The sequence below is a fragment of the Brassica rapa genome, chromosome A06 (genome assembly GCF_000309985.2).
Source record: "Brassica rapa cultivar Chiifu-401-42 chromosome A06, CAAS_Brap_v3.01, whole genome shotgun sequence".
NCBI classification, from domain to species: domain Eukaryota; kingdom Viridiplantae; phylum Streptophyta; class Magnoliopsida; order Brassicales; family Brassicaceae; genus Brassica; species Brassica rapa.
Window position 1 is genome coordinate 16,389,252 of NC_024800.2, and position 14,456 is coordinate 16,403,707.

Consider the following 14,456-nt stretch of genomic DNA (forward strand, 5'->3'; position numbering starts at 1 on the left):
GTGACTGAGGAGTTTTATATTAGACGAGTTTTTATTTTTCTTTTTAATATTTCTTTTATTATCTTATCGTTATCGCCTTATTATTGCCTCATAATAAATATTAAATATATATATATATATATATATGAGGCGCCGATTTGCTTTTTCAAAATTTGAAAATAGTCTTCTTCCTTTTTTCCCTAACAAAAAAAAAAAATAGTCCATTTCTTTGTGGAGTCTTGTTTTTTTTTTTTTTTTTGAAGTCTTCTTATTATTATTTTTTTGTTTTTTTACAAAGCAACAGAAAAAAAAACTTACAAAACCAGGTCCAAACAAAATGAAAAAACCTAAACCCATAACCTTAACAGAGAATTAAAAAATTTAGCGCTAAAAAGATCGTAAAAAACACCGCCGAACAAAACATTTACGTCCGCAAAAAATACTTCCAAATCAAGAGATCGGAGACCAAAGCTGAATTAAAAGCACTTTTGCTAAAAAACTAAACAATTGAAACTAAACTAAGCGAGACAAAAAGAAAATCATCTGCCGCAGTAAACGAAAAAGTAGATAACCATATCTAAAAAACAAAAAGAAGAGGAGCGCACATAGCTGGAACAAGTAGATTTGTTGGCTTAGCTGGTTCAGATCAGTGGATGGATCGACCTAAGTCGCATCCTCAACCGACTCGCTTCCACCTTCACCACCATCGGAGAGACACAAGCAGAAGCTCTGCTCGCTATCCTCGCAGTAAGCTGCAAGCACCACCGTGAACCCAACAACACAAACATGAAACAAACCGACCCACTATGTTGCATTTCAACACCAAGAAGCCACCACCGACATGTCGCTAGCTGGGTGACACCTAACCACCATGAATTACAGAGGGAAGCCGAGGAAAGCTTGGGGTAACACCATTATGATCTAACCAACATATCAGAGTCGTGAAGCGTGAACTACAACATCGCCGTAAATCATTGTAACACCCAACACCACCATAGATCTCAAACGCTAGTGGGTAGAGTAGTAGGAAAACAAAAACGAAAAAGCCCTCTCACAACCACTAGAGAAACACCGATGGATGGAGAGATAAAGCGAGAATCGATGGTTTGTTTACAAGAAAGAGAATGTGTTATTTTAGTCCTATTAAAATTTGTTGTCTTTGTGGAGTGTTGTTGTCACTTGTAACTAGGTTTACTTGTAACCTCCAATTTCAAAATTATTTATTTCTCGAATATCACTTCCAATACAATAAAATTTAATCAAACAAAACCAAATAAAATATAGCTTGAAATTAGTAATATATGTATTGTATAAATATGTTTTTATGGGTAATATTAGTTTTTAAAAAAACAGCATATGAATATAATTTGTTTATAAATTGATTAAACCAAAAAATTAAAAATATGATTAATTTAAAATATATTTGCATAATTTATTAACCTATATAATATGACTCATATAATATAAATAAAAATTACTTTATTAATCTAAGTTTGATATTTGAAACTTTAATTTTAATAATATATTATTTTGTTTTAATTTAAAAGTTATTTTCATTAAATAAAATAAATATCTTTTATTTTTGTCAACAGTTGTTTGTGCTAAATACTAGTTACTTAATATTATTATAATTTATCAACTTATTTTTTTTTTATAGAAATTATCATGATTTGTAATTACTTTTATTTTAATTTTTCTAATTATTTTTATCTTGATAGTACAATAAAATAAAAATAAACATTCTATTTAAAAGTTAGAGAAAATTTCTATGATAGCGGTTTTTAGTTGATTTCACAAAAATAGCTATCAAAGAAGAAAATGACAAAAAAGTTTTATTAAAGGGTAAATATATATTTATTACTTTAGGGTTACCTAATACAGACTTAGTGTTTAGAGTTAAGAAGTGGGGTTTCGATGGTGGAGTTTCATAATTTTCAAATAAAAAATAAATATTAAAAAATTTTAAAAGAAAATTAGGGTTATTTTGGTGACAAAAACTTTTAAAAAAAATCTATTTGAGAAAATTGCCGTAAAAGTTATGATACTGAAAATAAAATGTTCTAATAAGTCAAATGTTCTAATCATATAAGCTAAAATTCAAAAATGTTATATATATAGTTAGTTTTTGTATAAAATTTAATAAACTAAAACTGAAAGTATATAAACCAAAATAAATCAAAATAAATATGTTTTAATTATATGACTAATTTTTTGATAATTTTTTTATGAATTGAAATAGTGAAAAAAACGAACTAAAACGACACAAAAATTCAAATTGATCACTTCTAGTTGTTCTCCTTGTAGCAATTAAACTATTTTTGTCAGGATACTGAAAACCGCAAATCGTTATAAATATATATTTTTTTATAAATTTGTAGTTTCTGCACATATTTTTGACCCATATATGAAAAGTAGAAAAATAATAATGGAGGACCACATGATTTATTCTTTTTTACAGAGGAGGATAACATGCTGGGTCAGACGAAATTCACTTTGCTCAGAACTCATTTGTTAAATAATAGTTCTTGACAATATAAAAAAATTAGAAATAGTGTGGGGTGCTATTATTGATGGTTTTTCGTGACACTTGTCGAAATTACCATTTAGGGTCTAAATGGTAACCGCAATTTGATATTATAAACGGTACTGAGTGAAAATACGATATGATCCAATTTTTCGATTCTAGAAGTTTAGAATCTGCTCATGTTGATCAAAAAAAAAGAATTTGTTCATGTATTTAGAAAATTCAGTTTGGTTTCAGTTCAATTATTTTGTTTTTCGGTTTGGTTTGAGTAACAAAGTTGGAAACCGACTAATATCTGAGGTAAGTTTGGATACCATTTGGTTCCGATTCGGTTCGGGTTTTCGGTTAATTTGGGTTGAATTGTCAAAAACTTTGGACTTTTTGGATTAAATATCTTAGTTTTATGGGTTTTCGAATAATTTTAATTATTTCAGATGAAAATTATTTTGGTAATTCAATTTTTAGGTATTTCAGTTTAGAAAAAATATTTTTAAAATTATTTGATTATTTTAAAACTAAATAAAATTAATATTTATAAGTTTATAAACTATATTATAAAATTTTAGTTTTGGTTTTTTGGTTCTATAGATATAAGGTCCGCTCAAATAAATGACAGGATTCAAACCAAATTAAATTCTGGTTTTTTGTTTGGTTTTCGGATAAATATGTCCATATCTACTTTTGACTGTAAATGAAAACATATTCTCGCAAAGCCTCTCCCTCAGTCTATGACTTTGCTCAACTTGTTCCCGCCTCATTGAGTCAATGCTTGTGTTAACCTGCTCTCCCTCTACATCTTTAGAACCTCAAGACTCTCACCCTTGCATGTAGTCTTTTCCTAAATTAAACCTTTTGGATCGTATCATTATCCTTCTTGGAGGTCATGCAGCTGAAGAAGTCGTATATTGGGGAGTGTATCAACAAGTGCAATTGACGATATCAGGCGGGGAACTAAAATGTCATACAAAGCAGTATGTCACGGACTGATTCTTCAGGACGTGCAGCCTTAGCGCCTGTTCACCCTTGTGATTGCTAAGTCAGCCTTTTGGACAACTCGATCAGTACTTAGAGAGAGAGAGTGACGTTTTTAGAGAGAGGTCAGAGCTTTTTAACTTGTTTTCTTATTAAGTTCTGAATGAAATACAAGTGAGGATCTCAGCCTCTATTTATACACAACAACCTCCTCAATGGACGGCTCAGATTAAACCGATCTAACAATCCAGATCTTTTCCCTCCTTTGAAGTAACTTCACCATGAAGTACTTTACCCTTAAGCTACTTATCCTTTAAGTATTTTACATCCTTCCACATACTTCTTAATAATATTTTATACTTAGATATTTTACAAAAGCTTAAGACTTAAGAAAATTCTAAGTAAGGTCGGTTTAAAACCTTGCGGTCCCGACCCGTTCTTGCTTCAAAAAGTTGGGGCGTTACATCCTCCCCCAGACGCCCTCGTCGCCGTATATGCCTTCAGTGCATCCCGGAGTTGCCACAAGTCCTCTTCCGGTTCCCATGTTGCTTCTGCCTCTGGCAGTCCCTTCTATTTGATGAGAAAATGGGTCTGTCTCGGGACTCCTTGCTTCATCACTTCCTTGGACGCCATCACCTCTTCGACTCTTTGTCATAAGACTTAGTCACCACAGCTGGTGCTCGAGTCGAAACTCCTCGGGTTTGGTCATCCTCATCATCATGGTACGGCTTCAGCATGCTCACATGAAAGACTGGATGGATCTTAAGTGTATCCGGTAGGTCAAGTCGGTGGGCGACCTTGTTCTGGTGAAGCTACTTCCTCAACAGTTCAAGGCATTCCGGAGCCTACACAAAGGCTTGATCCGGAGGTATGAAGGGCCATTCGAGATAGTTGGGAAGGTGGGAAATGTTTCCCACTCTGACCTCTCTCTAAAAACATCACTCTCTCTCTCTCTCTCTCTCTCTCTCTCTCTCTCTCTCTCTCTCTCTCTCTCTCTCTCTCTCTCTCTCTCTCTCTCTCTCTCTCTCTCTCTCTCTAAGTACTGATCGAGCTGTCCGAAAGGCTGACTTAGCGATCACAAGGGTGAAAAGGCGCTAAGACCACACGTCTTGAAGAAGCAGTCTGTGACAGTTGGTATCAGAGCTTTTTAACTTGTTTTCTTATTAAGTTCTGAATGAAATACAAGTGAGGATCTCAGCCTCTATTTATACACAACAACCTCCTCAATGGACGGCTGAGATTAAACCGATCTAACGGTCCAGATCTTTTCCCTCCTTTGAAGCAACTTCACCATGAAGTACTTTACCCTTAAACTACTTATCCTTTAAGCATTATACATCCTTCCACATACTTCTTAATAATATTTTATACTTAGATATTTTACAAAAGCTTAGGACTTAAGAAAATTCTAAGTAAGGTCGGTTTAAAACCTTGCGGTCCCAACCCGTTCTTGCTTAAAAAAGTTGGGGCGTTACAAGTAGCTCTATTTAATCTCAGCCAGAAATGGAGCCTTGTCAAAACTTTCTGGTTGTGGGAATGACGAAACAAGAAGCTCACCATGGAGAAGTGATGCAGAGAGATATTTGGATATATTCCAAACATTATTATTATCTAGTTTATTATTTATTTAAGTATTTATTTTAATTAGTGGAAATTATCTTAAAGTTTTTAATAGTTTTAAACTTATCTGGTTCTTATATAACTAGATTTATTTTCTTCCTTCAAGATTCTAACATATACCAAGAGCAACTAATCTAGTGGCAGACAAAGCTTGCACGAGGTGCTCGGAGTTCCCCTTCAGTTGTGTTCTATGTTGATTCTATCCCACCGGCTTGGCTTTCCGAGTCGGTAGGGCCTTTATCTTAGTTTAGTTATTATTGTTGTCAAAAAAAATTTTTTAAAAAAAATTATATATATATATTTAGGTTTCTTATGTCATGAATGTTTTCAATAAATTAAAAAAAGACATTGATCTTTTGTATTTTTAGACTAAATAAAATCTTTATAATATTCTAATTTTTTGGATATTTTCAGAATCAACGGATCCAGGTTATTAAAGAAATCAGGTAACGTCATTTTATGCTGTACTTAGCTGGGTTTCTATGGTGTCTCTTGAATTAAGGCAATTATTAGTAACCTACAAGTCAACATAGGGAAACTAATTGATCTTGTTGAACGCGAAGTGACAGATCTGTTACAACCTGCTCTTGCTGTTGCACTGTGTGTTTTACGAACTAATCTTAGATGTATTGGAAGCGCTTGGTGCTCAACATGAAGGCAGTCCGTTACCAGATAGTATAAGTTTATTTACTTTCATCCCTAAAGTGTAAGACACTGAATAAGATATCATCCCAAAAAGCTTGGCTTGAGTTTGGTTGATCTGCTAACTTGCTCACTGATAAAGTAGAAGAGAAGATTTGAAGAAACGGTTAAGTATGGTGATCGCACCTGAAGAACTCGTAGTCTTTGTCAAAGTAAAGCAAGAGGCTTTGTTCCCGGCAAGAGCTAGCTCCTGTTAACAGCTACAATGATCTCGTAATTATAACCATTGCCAATGCATATCAAGAATGGTTCCAGCATGCAAGCAACACTTGAATCGACATCTAAAGAACTATTTTGGAATACATTCCGTTGATAGCTTGTCGATAAGATGAAGAAAGGAGCAGTTTATATATATAACTGAAATCTGAAGAATGTATAGAGAATAAACAACACAGAAGCAAATAGATAATGCAGATTTACATTCATTTTTTGTTGAAGAGGCCAGCTAAGCCGCCGAGCCCACCACCATCGTTCTTCTTTGGCGCCACAGGCACCGGAGCAGCGCTTTTACCACCGCCGCGAAAGGTTCCTCTGCCTCCAGTGGTGCCTTGTTCCTTCTCCACCTTCTTGAGGATTGGATCAGTCTCGTAGAACTGATCTTGCTTTGTCAAATAGCCCAGCACAAAGTCGAGGGGACTCTTCTCCTCCTTGGCGCCGCCTGAAGCTCCTTTTGCGGTTGTGGCGTAAACCCTCACGGTGGCCGGAGCAAACGACATAAGAAGCGAAGAAACCATTCTTGTTATCTCCTTACGATCTCTCTTTCTCGGGATTGTGTCTGTGTAAATGTATATGTCTTCGTGTGGCTCAAAGGGATTATAATGAGGTTTGGTGAATCTGAGCCGTCGGATCTTTTTGGCACAAGCTCTCCACAGGTGTCTTATCTTCTTTCCCCTTTCTCTTCACATATTTTTCTTGGATCGATGCAGTTCTATGTTTTATTTATCAAAAAAGGAGACTTTTTTTTTTTGAAATACGGTAGGATAGGCACAAATATAGACTTTATTAATCAAAATAACCAAAATGTTTCATTAAATAGGTAAATATACACTTATACACTAATTTAAACTTTAGGTTTAAAGTTAAGGGATAGAGATTTGAAATTGAGATTGGGATTTAAAATTTTGTAAAATAAAAAATAAATATTAAAAATTTTAAAATAAAAATTTTAAAAATAATTTCAAAAAGTACTTTCGACTTACAAAAAGAAATTTTGAAAAAAAAAAACAATTTCGAAAAGAAAAAATATTTTTTTTATAAAAAAGTTTGAATTTGAAAACATATAATCTAAAACTATAAAAAAAATTATTCTTTTTTTTAATTTTTGAATTTTTTTTTTACTTTTCTAATTTTTTTTTATATATATATATATATATATATCTAATGTAGTAGAGTCCTTTTACCTATTAAATGAAACATTTTGGTCATTTTCCTCATTGTGATCTATTTTTGTGATCAAAATTTAAAAATGGTATATTTAGGAGAATTGCCTTTTTTGTTGGTTTAATACGGAGCATCTTAGAAAATAGAGTGCATCCAAAATAAAATTGGGTTTTATTTCATAAATAGATATTATTTTAGAGTAAAATTAGAAAATAAATAACTACAGATAGTGAATATAGTTACTTATTTTTAAAATAAATAACTTTTACTCTTAAAAGGTGAAATTTAAAATTTCTTTTAAAACAATATCTTTACATATTAAAGCAGAAGTCGTAACTTTTTCATGTGTGATTTTGCTAAGTTGAGTCATTTCTTAAATGCTTTATTAAATGTATATTAATATTATGAAAATTTGTCAAAATGACTCAAAACTTGATTTAAATGTAAAAGTATACCTAAAATTCAATCAAATTCAAAATAACCTATAATAGTGAAATTACAACTAGCTCTAGTAAACAAATTTATAAATATAACCTTATGAAGTCTTTTTTTAGTTAATGATGTCTTCTATGACTTCTTCTCCTAAACTTAATCTTAGAATTAATTTATAAATTTTATAAAAAGTATTTTGATAAAAAATAAATTGAAAGCATGTAACTATAAATGGTTAAAAATGATGTAAATTTAGATTTAATAAAATGGAACTGTTTTCAACACAGATGAATGAATATAGATTGTAAGTCATGGTTATTATTGGTTTAAGATTTGGTAACATATTTTCAAGTATTGTTTATATTTTAGGGTTAGATTATTTTAGGGTAGATTTAGAATCCTAAAATAACTTGAAATTTAGACATATATGTTTTTAATTTTGTATATATCAAATACTTTATATATTAATTTTATGTCTAATGAAGTGTTTGTTGCTATTTAGTTAATTATATAATTTTAGGATTTAGGATTCCTTGAGAAGTCTTTTAGTGCGTTTTATGTTAAATTAAACCAAATTTTATATTTTTACCTTCAATTTTAACATAAAGAACTTAAAACAAATTGAATTTAACCAAAGAAGATCAGTTACCGGACATATAAATAGATTTTTTCACTTTTTACCGGTAAAAAACTAAAGAAGCCCTAGCATTTTCTCTCCACAGGCGATTTAAAAGGCGATTTTGGTGAAACAAGGCGATTTTGAAACCTTTTTTTTATTTGTCGTCTTCACCTTTGGTAATCGTTTTTCCTTTGTGACCGAAGAGTATTTTAGTATCTTGAACTAACCCACTTACTTTTTTCAGATCTGAAAGCTAAACGTTGTCATTGGTGTCCGCCGCTGGTAAGTTCTTCATCTTTCATGTCGATTTATCAGGGTTTAAGTTTAGGCGACCCATACAGCCACTATTGAACCCTAAACGTTGTTGTTTATATTATATCCATTCAATTTTGTAGATCTATCACTATTGATGTTGTCTGTGGACCATAACTCATTTGTTTCCGACCATAACTCCTCCACTTTCGACTATAAGTTCTGGATTTTGTTTGATTTATTTGGGGTTTTCTTTAGATCTCTAACCGTTCTATTTATTAGATTTTCTCTTCATCTTACTCTATTAAAAGAGGAATATAAGCTCCATTGAGCCTATCCACCTCAACAAATTAAATCAGCCAATGAAATATGATTTTTTTGCCATGTCACTATTTATTGAATCCTATAAAAGACTTCATCTTCATTGTTCTTATTGAAGTCTCTGAAATTGCCGGTATCCTACATTTAAGAACCTCCATTTTTTTAAACTTAATTCCCTTCGTTGATCCTTGCAAGATGAGAGACGATGACGTTTCAACTTCTGTTGTTTCTCTCTTTATAACTCTTTCGCTGAATCTTAGCCAAATGTATCACTTTTTATAATTTGGAATCCTGCTAAATTTTAGATGTAATATTTAGTTTACAAAACAAAATAAAATAACCATACACTACATTCTCATCTTTATTGTGTTAATCATGTTATTCTTTTTTGGTTTCGTATGATGAAAACCTATTTTACAACACATAATCCATGATACATTTGAGAAGCTAAAAATAAAAACTTAAGCCTTTTTCAAAAATAAAAAATAAAAATAGAAAACTCTATACTACAAAATATATGCAAAACATAGTAAAAAACATTCGGTTTAAATGTGTCAGACAAGAATATATTCTAAATTTACACTGTTAAAAGGGGAATATAAGCTCCATTGAGCCTATCCACCTCAGCAAATTAAATCATCCAAAGAAATATGATTTTTTTGCCATGTCACTATTTATTGACATGATTTTTTTGCAATGTCACTATTTATTGAATCCAATAAAACACTTAATCTTCATTGTTCTTATTGAAGTCTCTGAAATTGCCGTTATCCTATATTTAAGAACCTCCATTTTTAAAAACTTAATTCCCTTCGTTGATCCTTCCAAGATGAGAGACAATGACGTTTCAACTTCCGTTGTTTCTCTCTTTATAACTTTTTCGCTGAATCTTAGTCAAATGTATCATTTCTTATAATTTGGAATCCTGCTAATTTTAGATGTAATATTTAGTTTACAAAACAAAATAAAATAACCATACACTACATTCTCATCTTTATTGTGTTAATCATGTTATTCTTTTTTGGTTTCGTATGATGGAAACCTATTTTACAACACATAATCCATGATACATGTGAGAAGCTAAAACTAAAAACTTAAGCCTTTTTCAAAAATAAAAAATAAAAATAGAAAACTATGTACTACAAAATATATGCAGAACATAGTAAAAAAAAATTCGGTTTAAATGTGTCAGACAAGAATATATTCTAAATATACACTAAATACAATCTATAATGCAAAAATATACATAAAAAAATGACAAGTTTTACCAAATTATACCATATCATTCGCATGTAAATGTCCACGTAGTATATGGAATAATATGTTCAAATAATAAAAATTGTCAGATCACAATGGTCCAAATAACAAACCACTATTTAAAAGGAATAGATAAATATGCAAAGTTATAAGTTTTAAAATTACAAGTAACGCGTAAAATTGTAGGACAAAACAATTGAGTCCAATAAATAAAATTACATAAAGTTAACGAATTTTTAAAAATAAATGCAAAAACAATACAAAATATAAACCACGCGTAGCACGCTTAAAGAATCTAGTATCTGTAGTAGGTGTTATTAATCTTACACAATTTTAAGTTATGTAACTGTTCTATTTTTAGGGTTCACTGGAAAACTTCTTAGAAGAATTCTTACGAAGTTTTCCATGAAGTTACTAGGATTCTCTTGTTTTGTTCCTTTGTATTTTGAGATGTTAATTTTTCATTATTTTCAGACCGAAAAATGGATTTACCAGAACTCCCGAAGAGGATATTTACCATAAGTGGAAAGCCCTTAACCAAAAGCATTGTGTATTCTACTGATGAGACGAAGTTGCCTTCTTCTATAAAAGCGGTTCTACATAATGATGAATGAGAGGAGCTCAAGCACTCAAGGTTGGGAGTGTTCATCAAGTTCAAGGAGCTAAAGTTTGGTTGGGCATCAAGGCTGGTTCATTTTATGCTATGTTTCCAGCTTGACATCAAGAAGAAGTATGAAATTTGGAGTCTCATTGGTCCACAACCATTGATTTTTTCACTGATAGAGTTTTTCACTGCGAATATTTAGGAAGATTCATTACTAACTACGTTCATTACCTTAGCTTAATAAAGATTTCCATTTATCCTTGAATAGAAAGAATCACCTGACCTGGAACCCATAACCTGGAAACCGGAACCCGGAAGTTGGAACCTTGAAACTGGAACCCGGAAGTTGGAACCCGAAACCAAGAGATCGTGTCCTTCTCTAACTCAGAGGTTCTCGTTCTTAGATTAATTTTTGGAAAAATGATTGCTGGCTACGTGAAGTATTGACCTAACTACACGAAGTATATGAAATGCATGGCAATATACCTCAAGTTAATGATGTTATGTAGTTAACATCACGTGCACAATTTCATTAATCCTAAAATTGATGTAGATGTTGGAATTGACTAAATCGAGAGAGAGGAGTTAATGAATCCTGAAATCGATTAACTCCCCCCTCTCTCGATTTTGGTCAATAACCCCAACACTATTTCACCAACTTCATTTCTCTCTCACCGATTTGAATCAAAACCCTAATTTCTTAGATTTTTTTCTCTTTAGTCGCGGCAGAGAGACGACGTCCCCGAAATTTAATTTTTTTTGGGTCAATATTAAATTTGTGTGGTCAAATTTAATTTTGTTTTATTGGGATGGGTTGGGTAAAACTTTAGTTAAAATATGGTCGGGTGGGTTAAATTTTAATTGATCGATGGGAGAATTAAACATAGTTAACGTCTCCGATGTCCATGTCTCTTTTTGGATTAATGAAATTAAGCTCGTGATATTAATAATGTAACATCATTAAGTTGAAGGAATGTTGTCATGAATAACATATACTTCGTGCATTTAAGTATACATTAGTTCAGTCTACATAGCTAGCCATCTGGTGGTCAATATTTCACGTAGTCAGCAATCATTTTTTTAAAAAGTTTTTTTAACAAATAGGAAAAAAGGCACGTAGTGAAAGAAGTCACTCAACTTTCTTTAAAAATATTTTAGCAGAGAAATGGTTTAAGATTTGTCGCTCTCTTTCCACTTTTTCTTGTTTTTGTTTTAGTTATTTTATTGTTGACAATCCTAGTGATCTTATCAAACTATTTACATTGTTGTCACAAATACAAGAATGTGTATTTTCCCATACTTATTTTTTACAATTGAAAAAGATGCATAACTGATAAGAGTTGGAGAGTCGACTATAGAAGGAGGAAAAGGAGTAACGAGATCAAAGGAGCTGCGGATCAGCTGGTATAGTGATATGAGTATCTTGATAAGAAGATCTACGTATCTTGATAAGAAGATGTGGCTATAACAGAATCGGTTATGGCCGTTACGAAGTGTAGAGTGAAGTATCGAGTATAAAGATTGTGTTGAGTCATTTGTAAACTTTGGCCATTTGGTGAGTTGTAATTGGGAATCTCTTATGAGATTTAGGCTTAGTACTTGTATTGAGTATTGAGAGGATAATAAAGAAAGTATTTTCACGTTATACAGAGTAATGTTCTTTATCATTTGGTGCGGTGAGCAACTTCGAGATACGTGACGAGAGTCCAGAACGGCGATGAAGTTGACAACGAGAAGCGGAGCAGTCGATGAGTCGCTGCAACGAATCGGCATATTGGACAACTCCATCGCTGATCTGAACCGACGATTCAACGATCTGGATGAGAAATTCAACAGAATTGCGGCAACGAGTCAGATCAACACAGATTCCCTTACGGCAACGGTGAAGAATGCCGAATCGAAGATCGATCCTTGGAATCAACGATTAATTCATTCATCGCATCATTAAATCCAAGAACGCTTCAAGGCGAATCGAACAGAGATCAGCAACCTCAACCGATATCTCAAGATACAAATCAGGTACTTCATTCTTCATTGGAACGAAATCGGAATGATGTTGAGCTAGGTTATCGGTGTAACGCTCATACATTTAAGGGTAGAGAAGGCAGATATAAGAAAGTTGAAATGCCATTGTTTGCTGCTGAACATCCGTTTGATTGGATTGTGCAAGCAGAAAGATATTTTGAGTTACGGTAAGCGATCCAGAACGGAAGATGGAATTGGTTTCGCTGAGCCTCACGGAAGACACTCTTAGCTGATTCAACTATGAGCACGAGTACAGACCTTTTACGGATTGGTCTGAGTTCAAACGACGATTGCTGGCACGGTTTACAGAATCATTTGAGCAAACGCCGGGGAAGAGGTTGTTTAGTTTACAAGCAATCTGGTTCAGCTTCAGAGTATGTCAGAGAGTTTCAGGAGCTAGCTCATCAGGTTAAATTGGCGGAAGAAAATTTGATCGACATCTTCTTTAATGGCCTCAAACATGAGTTAAAAGAGGTGATCAAGATGAAGGAACCGAAAAAATTACCGGATCATATTGAGGCAGTGATGAAGATGGAGGATAACGAGTTTTGCAAAATGTTTGCATTACTTAAAGAACAAAAGAACAAGACGGGGAAACAGTCCACAAAACCATCTCCGCGCCATTGTTCTCAATATTGGAAACCGAAGCAACAGACTTTTGATTAAGGACAAAAGCATGAGGATAAACAAGGTCAGACGAAGATGGTAGAGAAGCAACAACACCAACTAAAACTTTCTGATGCGGAGTATGATTACAAGAAGAAGAATGGTCTCTGCTACAAGTGTCCGGGACGATGGTCCAAAGCTCACATTTGCAAAAACAAGTCGTTGCAAGTGATGGTTGTGAGTCATGGCTACGATATGGAGTTGGTAGACGAAGAATTTTTTGACACATGCGAGGGAGATGAGAGAACAGAAGTAATGGAGTTATCTTTGTTTTTATTCTTTGGTTGGTCTTCTCCAACAACAACAAAGATAAAAGGCAGGATTGGGAAAACAAGTGTAGTGGTTTTGATTGACAGTGGGGCCATACACAACTTTATATCACCTGAAGTAGTGAAGAAATCTCGGTTACAAACTACAATGGGAAGTAAGTTTACAGTGATGGTGGGTATATGAATATCAGTACACGGTTCTGACATCTGCAAGATAGTGGAACTACAATTATAGTCAGTTCTAGTGACAACTAACTTCATTGTACTGGAACCGGGTAGTGCATATGTGATATTGGGCGTTCAGTGGCTGCGTACTTTGGGCAGATGCGAAGTTGATTGGCAAAATCAAGAGCTATCCTTCATGACAAAAACATGCAGAGTTACACTACAAGGAGACGTTTTGTCAGATAACTTGATTAATGGTCAATCAGTGGAGTGTTCGGGTATTGATTGGGATGGTTCTACAGTTATTATGTTACTGAATCAGCGTCAGTAACACCGCCGAGAATCACGGAATTGTTGAGTGAGTATGAGACAGTGTTCGCAGAACCTACATAATTGCCACCAAACCGAGGATTTGAGCATGCCATACGATTTGGGAAGGGACTAAACCAACCTCAGTAAGGCCTTATCGTTACCCTCATTCTCATATGGAGACAATAGAGAAGATGGTCAAGCAAATGTTGGAGGCAGGAGTTATAAGAAACAGCAGAAGTCCTTACTCTAGTTCGGTGTTACTTGTAAAGAAAAGAGATGGGGGATGGAGATTTTACATGGATTATAGAGCAGTTAACAAGGCTACGGTACCAGACAAGTTTCCGATACCAGTCATTG

General features: G+C 33.3%; 1 protein-coding gene across 1 annotated transcript; it reads right to left on the bottom strand.

Moving 5' to 3' along the window:
- Nucleotides 1–6,104: 6,104 nt before the first annotated feature.
- Nucleotides 6,105–6,645, bottom strand: LOC103873590. The gene has a single exon (XM_009151992.3). The coding sequence runs from the start codon at nucleotides 6,529–6,531 to the stop codon at nucleotides 6,220–6,222; it is 312 nt and encodes a 103-aa protein (XP_009150240.1). The 5' UTR covers nucleotides 6,532–6,645; the 3' UTR covers nucleotides 6,105–6,219.
- Between the last annotated feature and the right edge of the window lie 7,811 nt (nucleotides 6,646–14,456).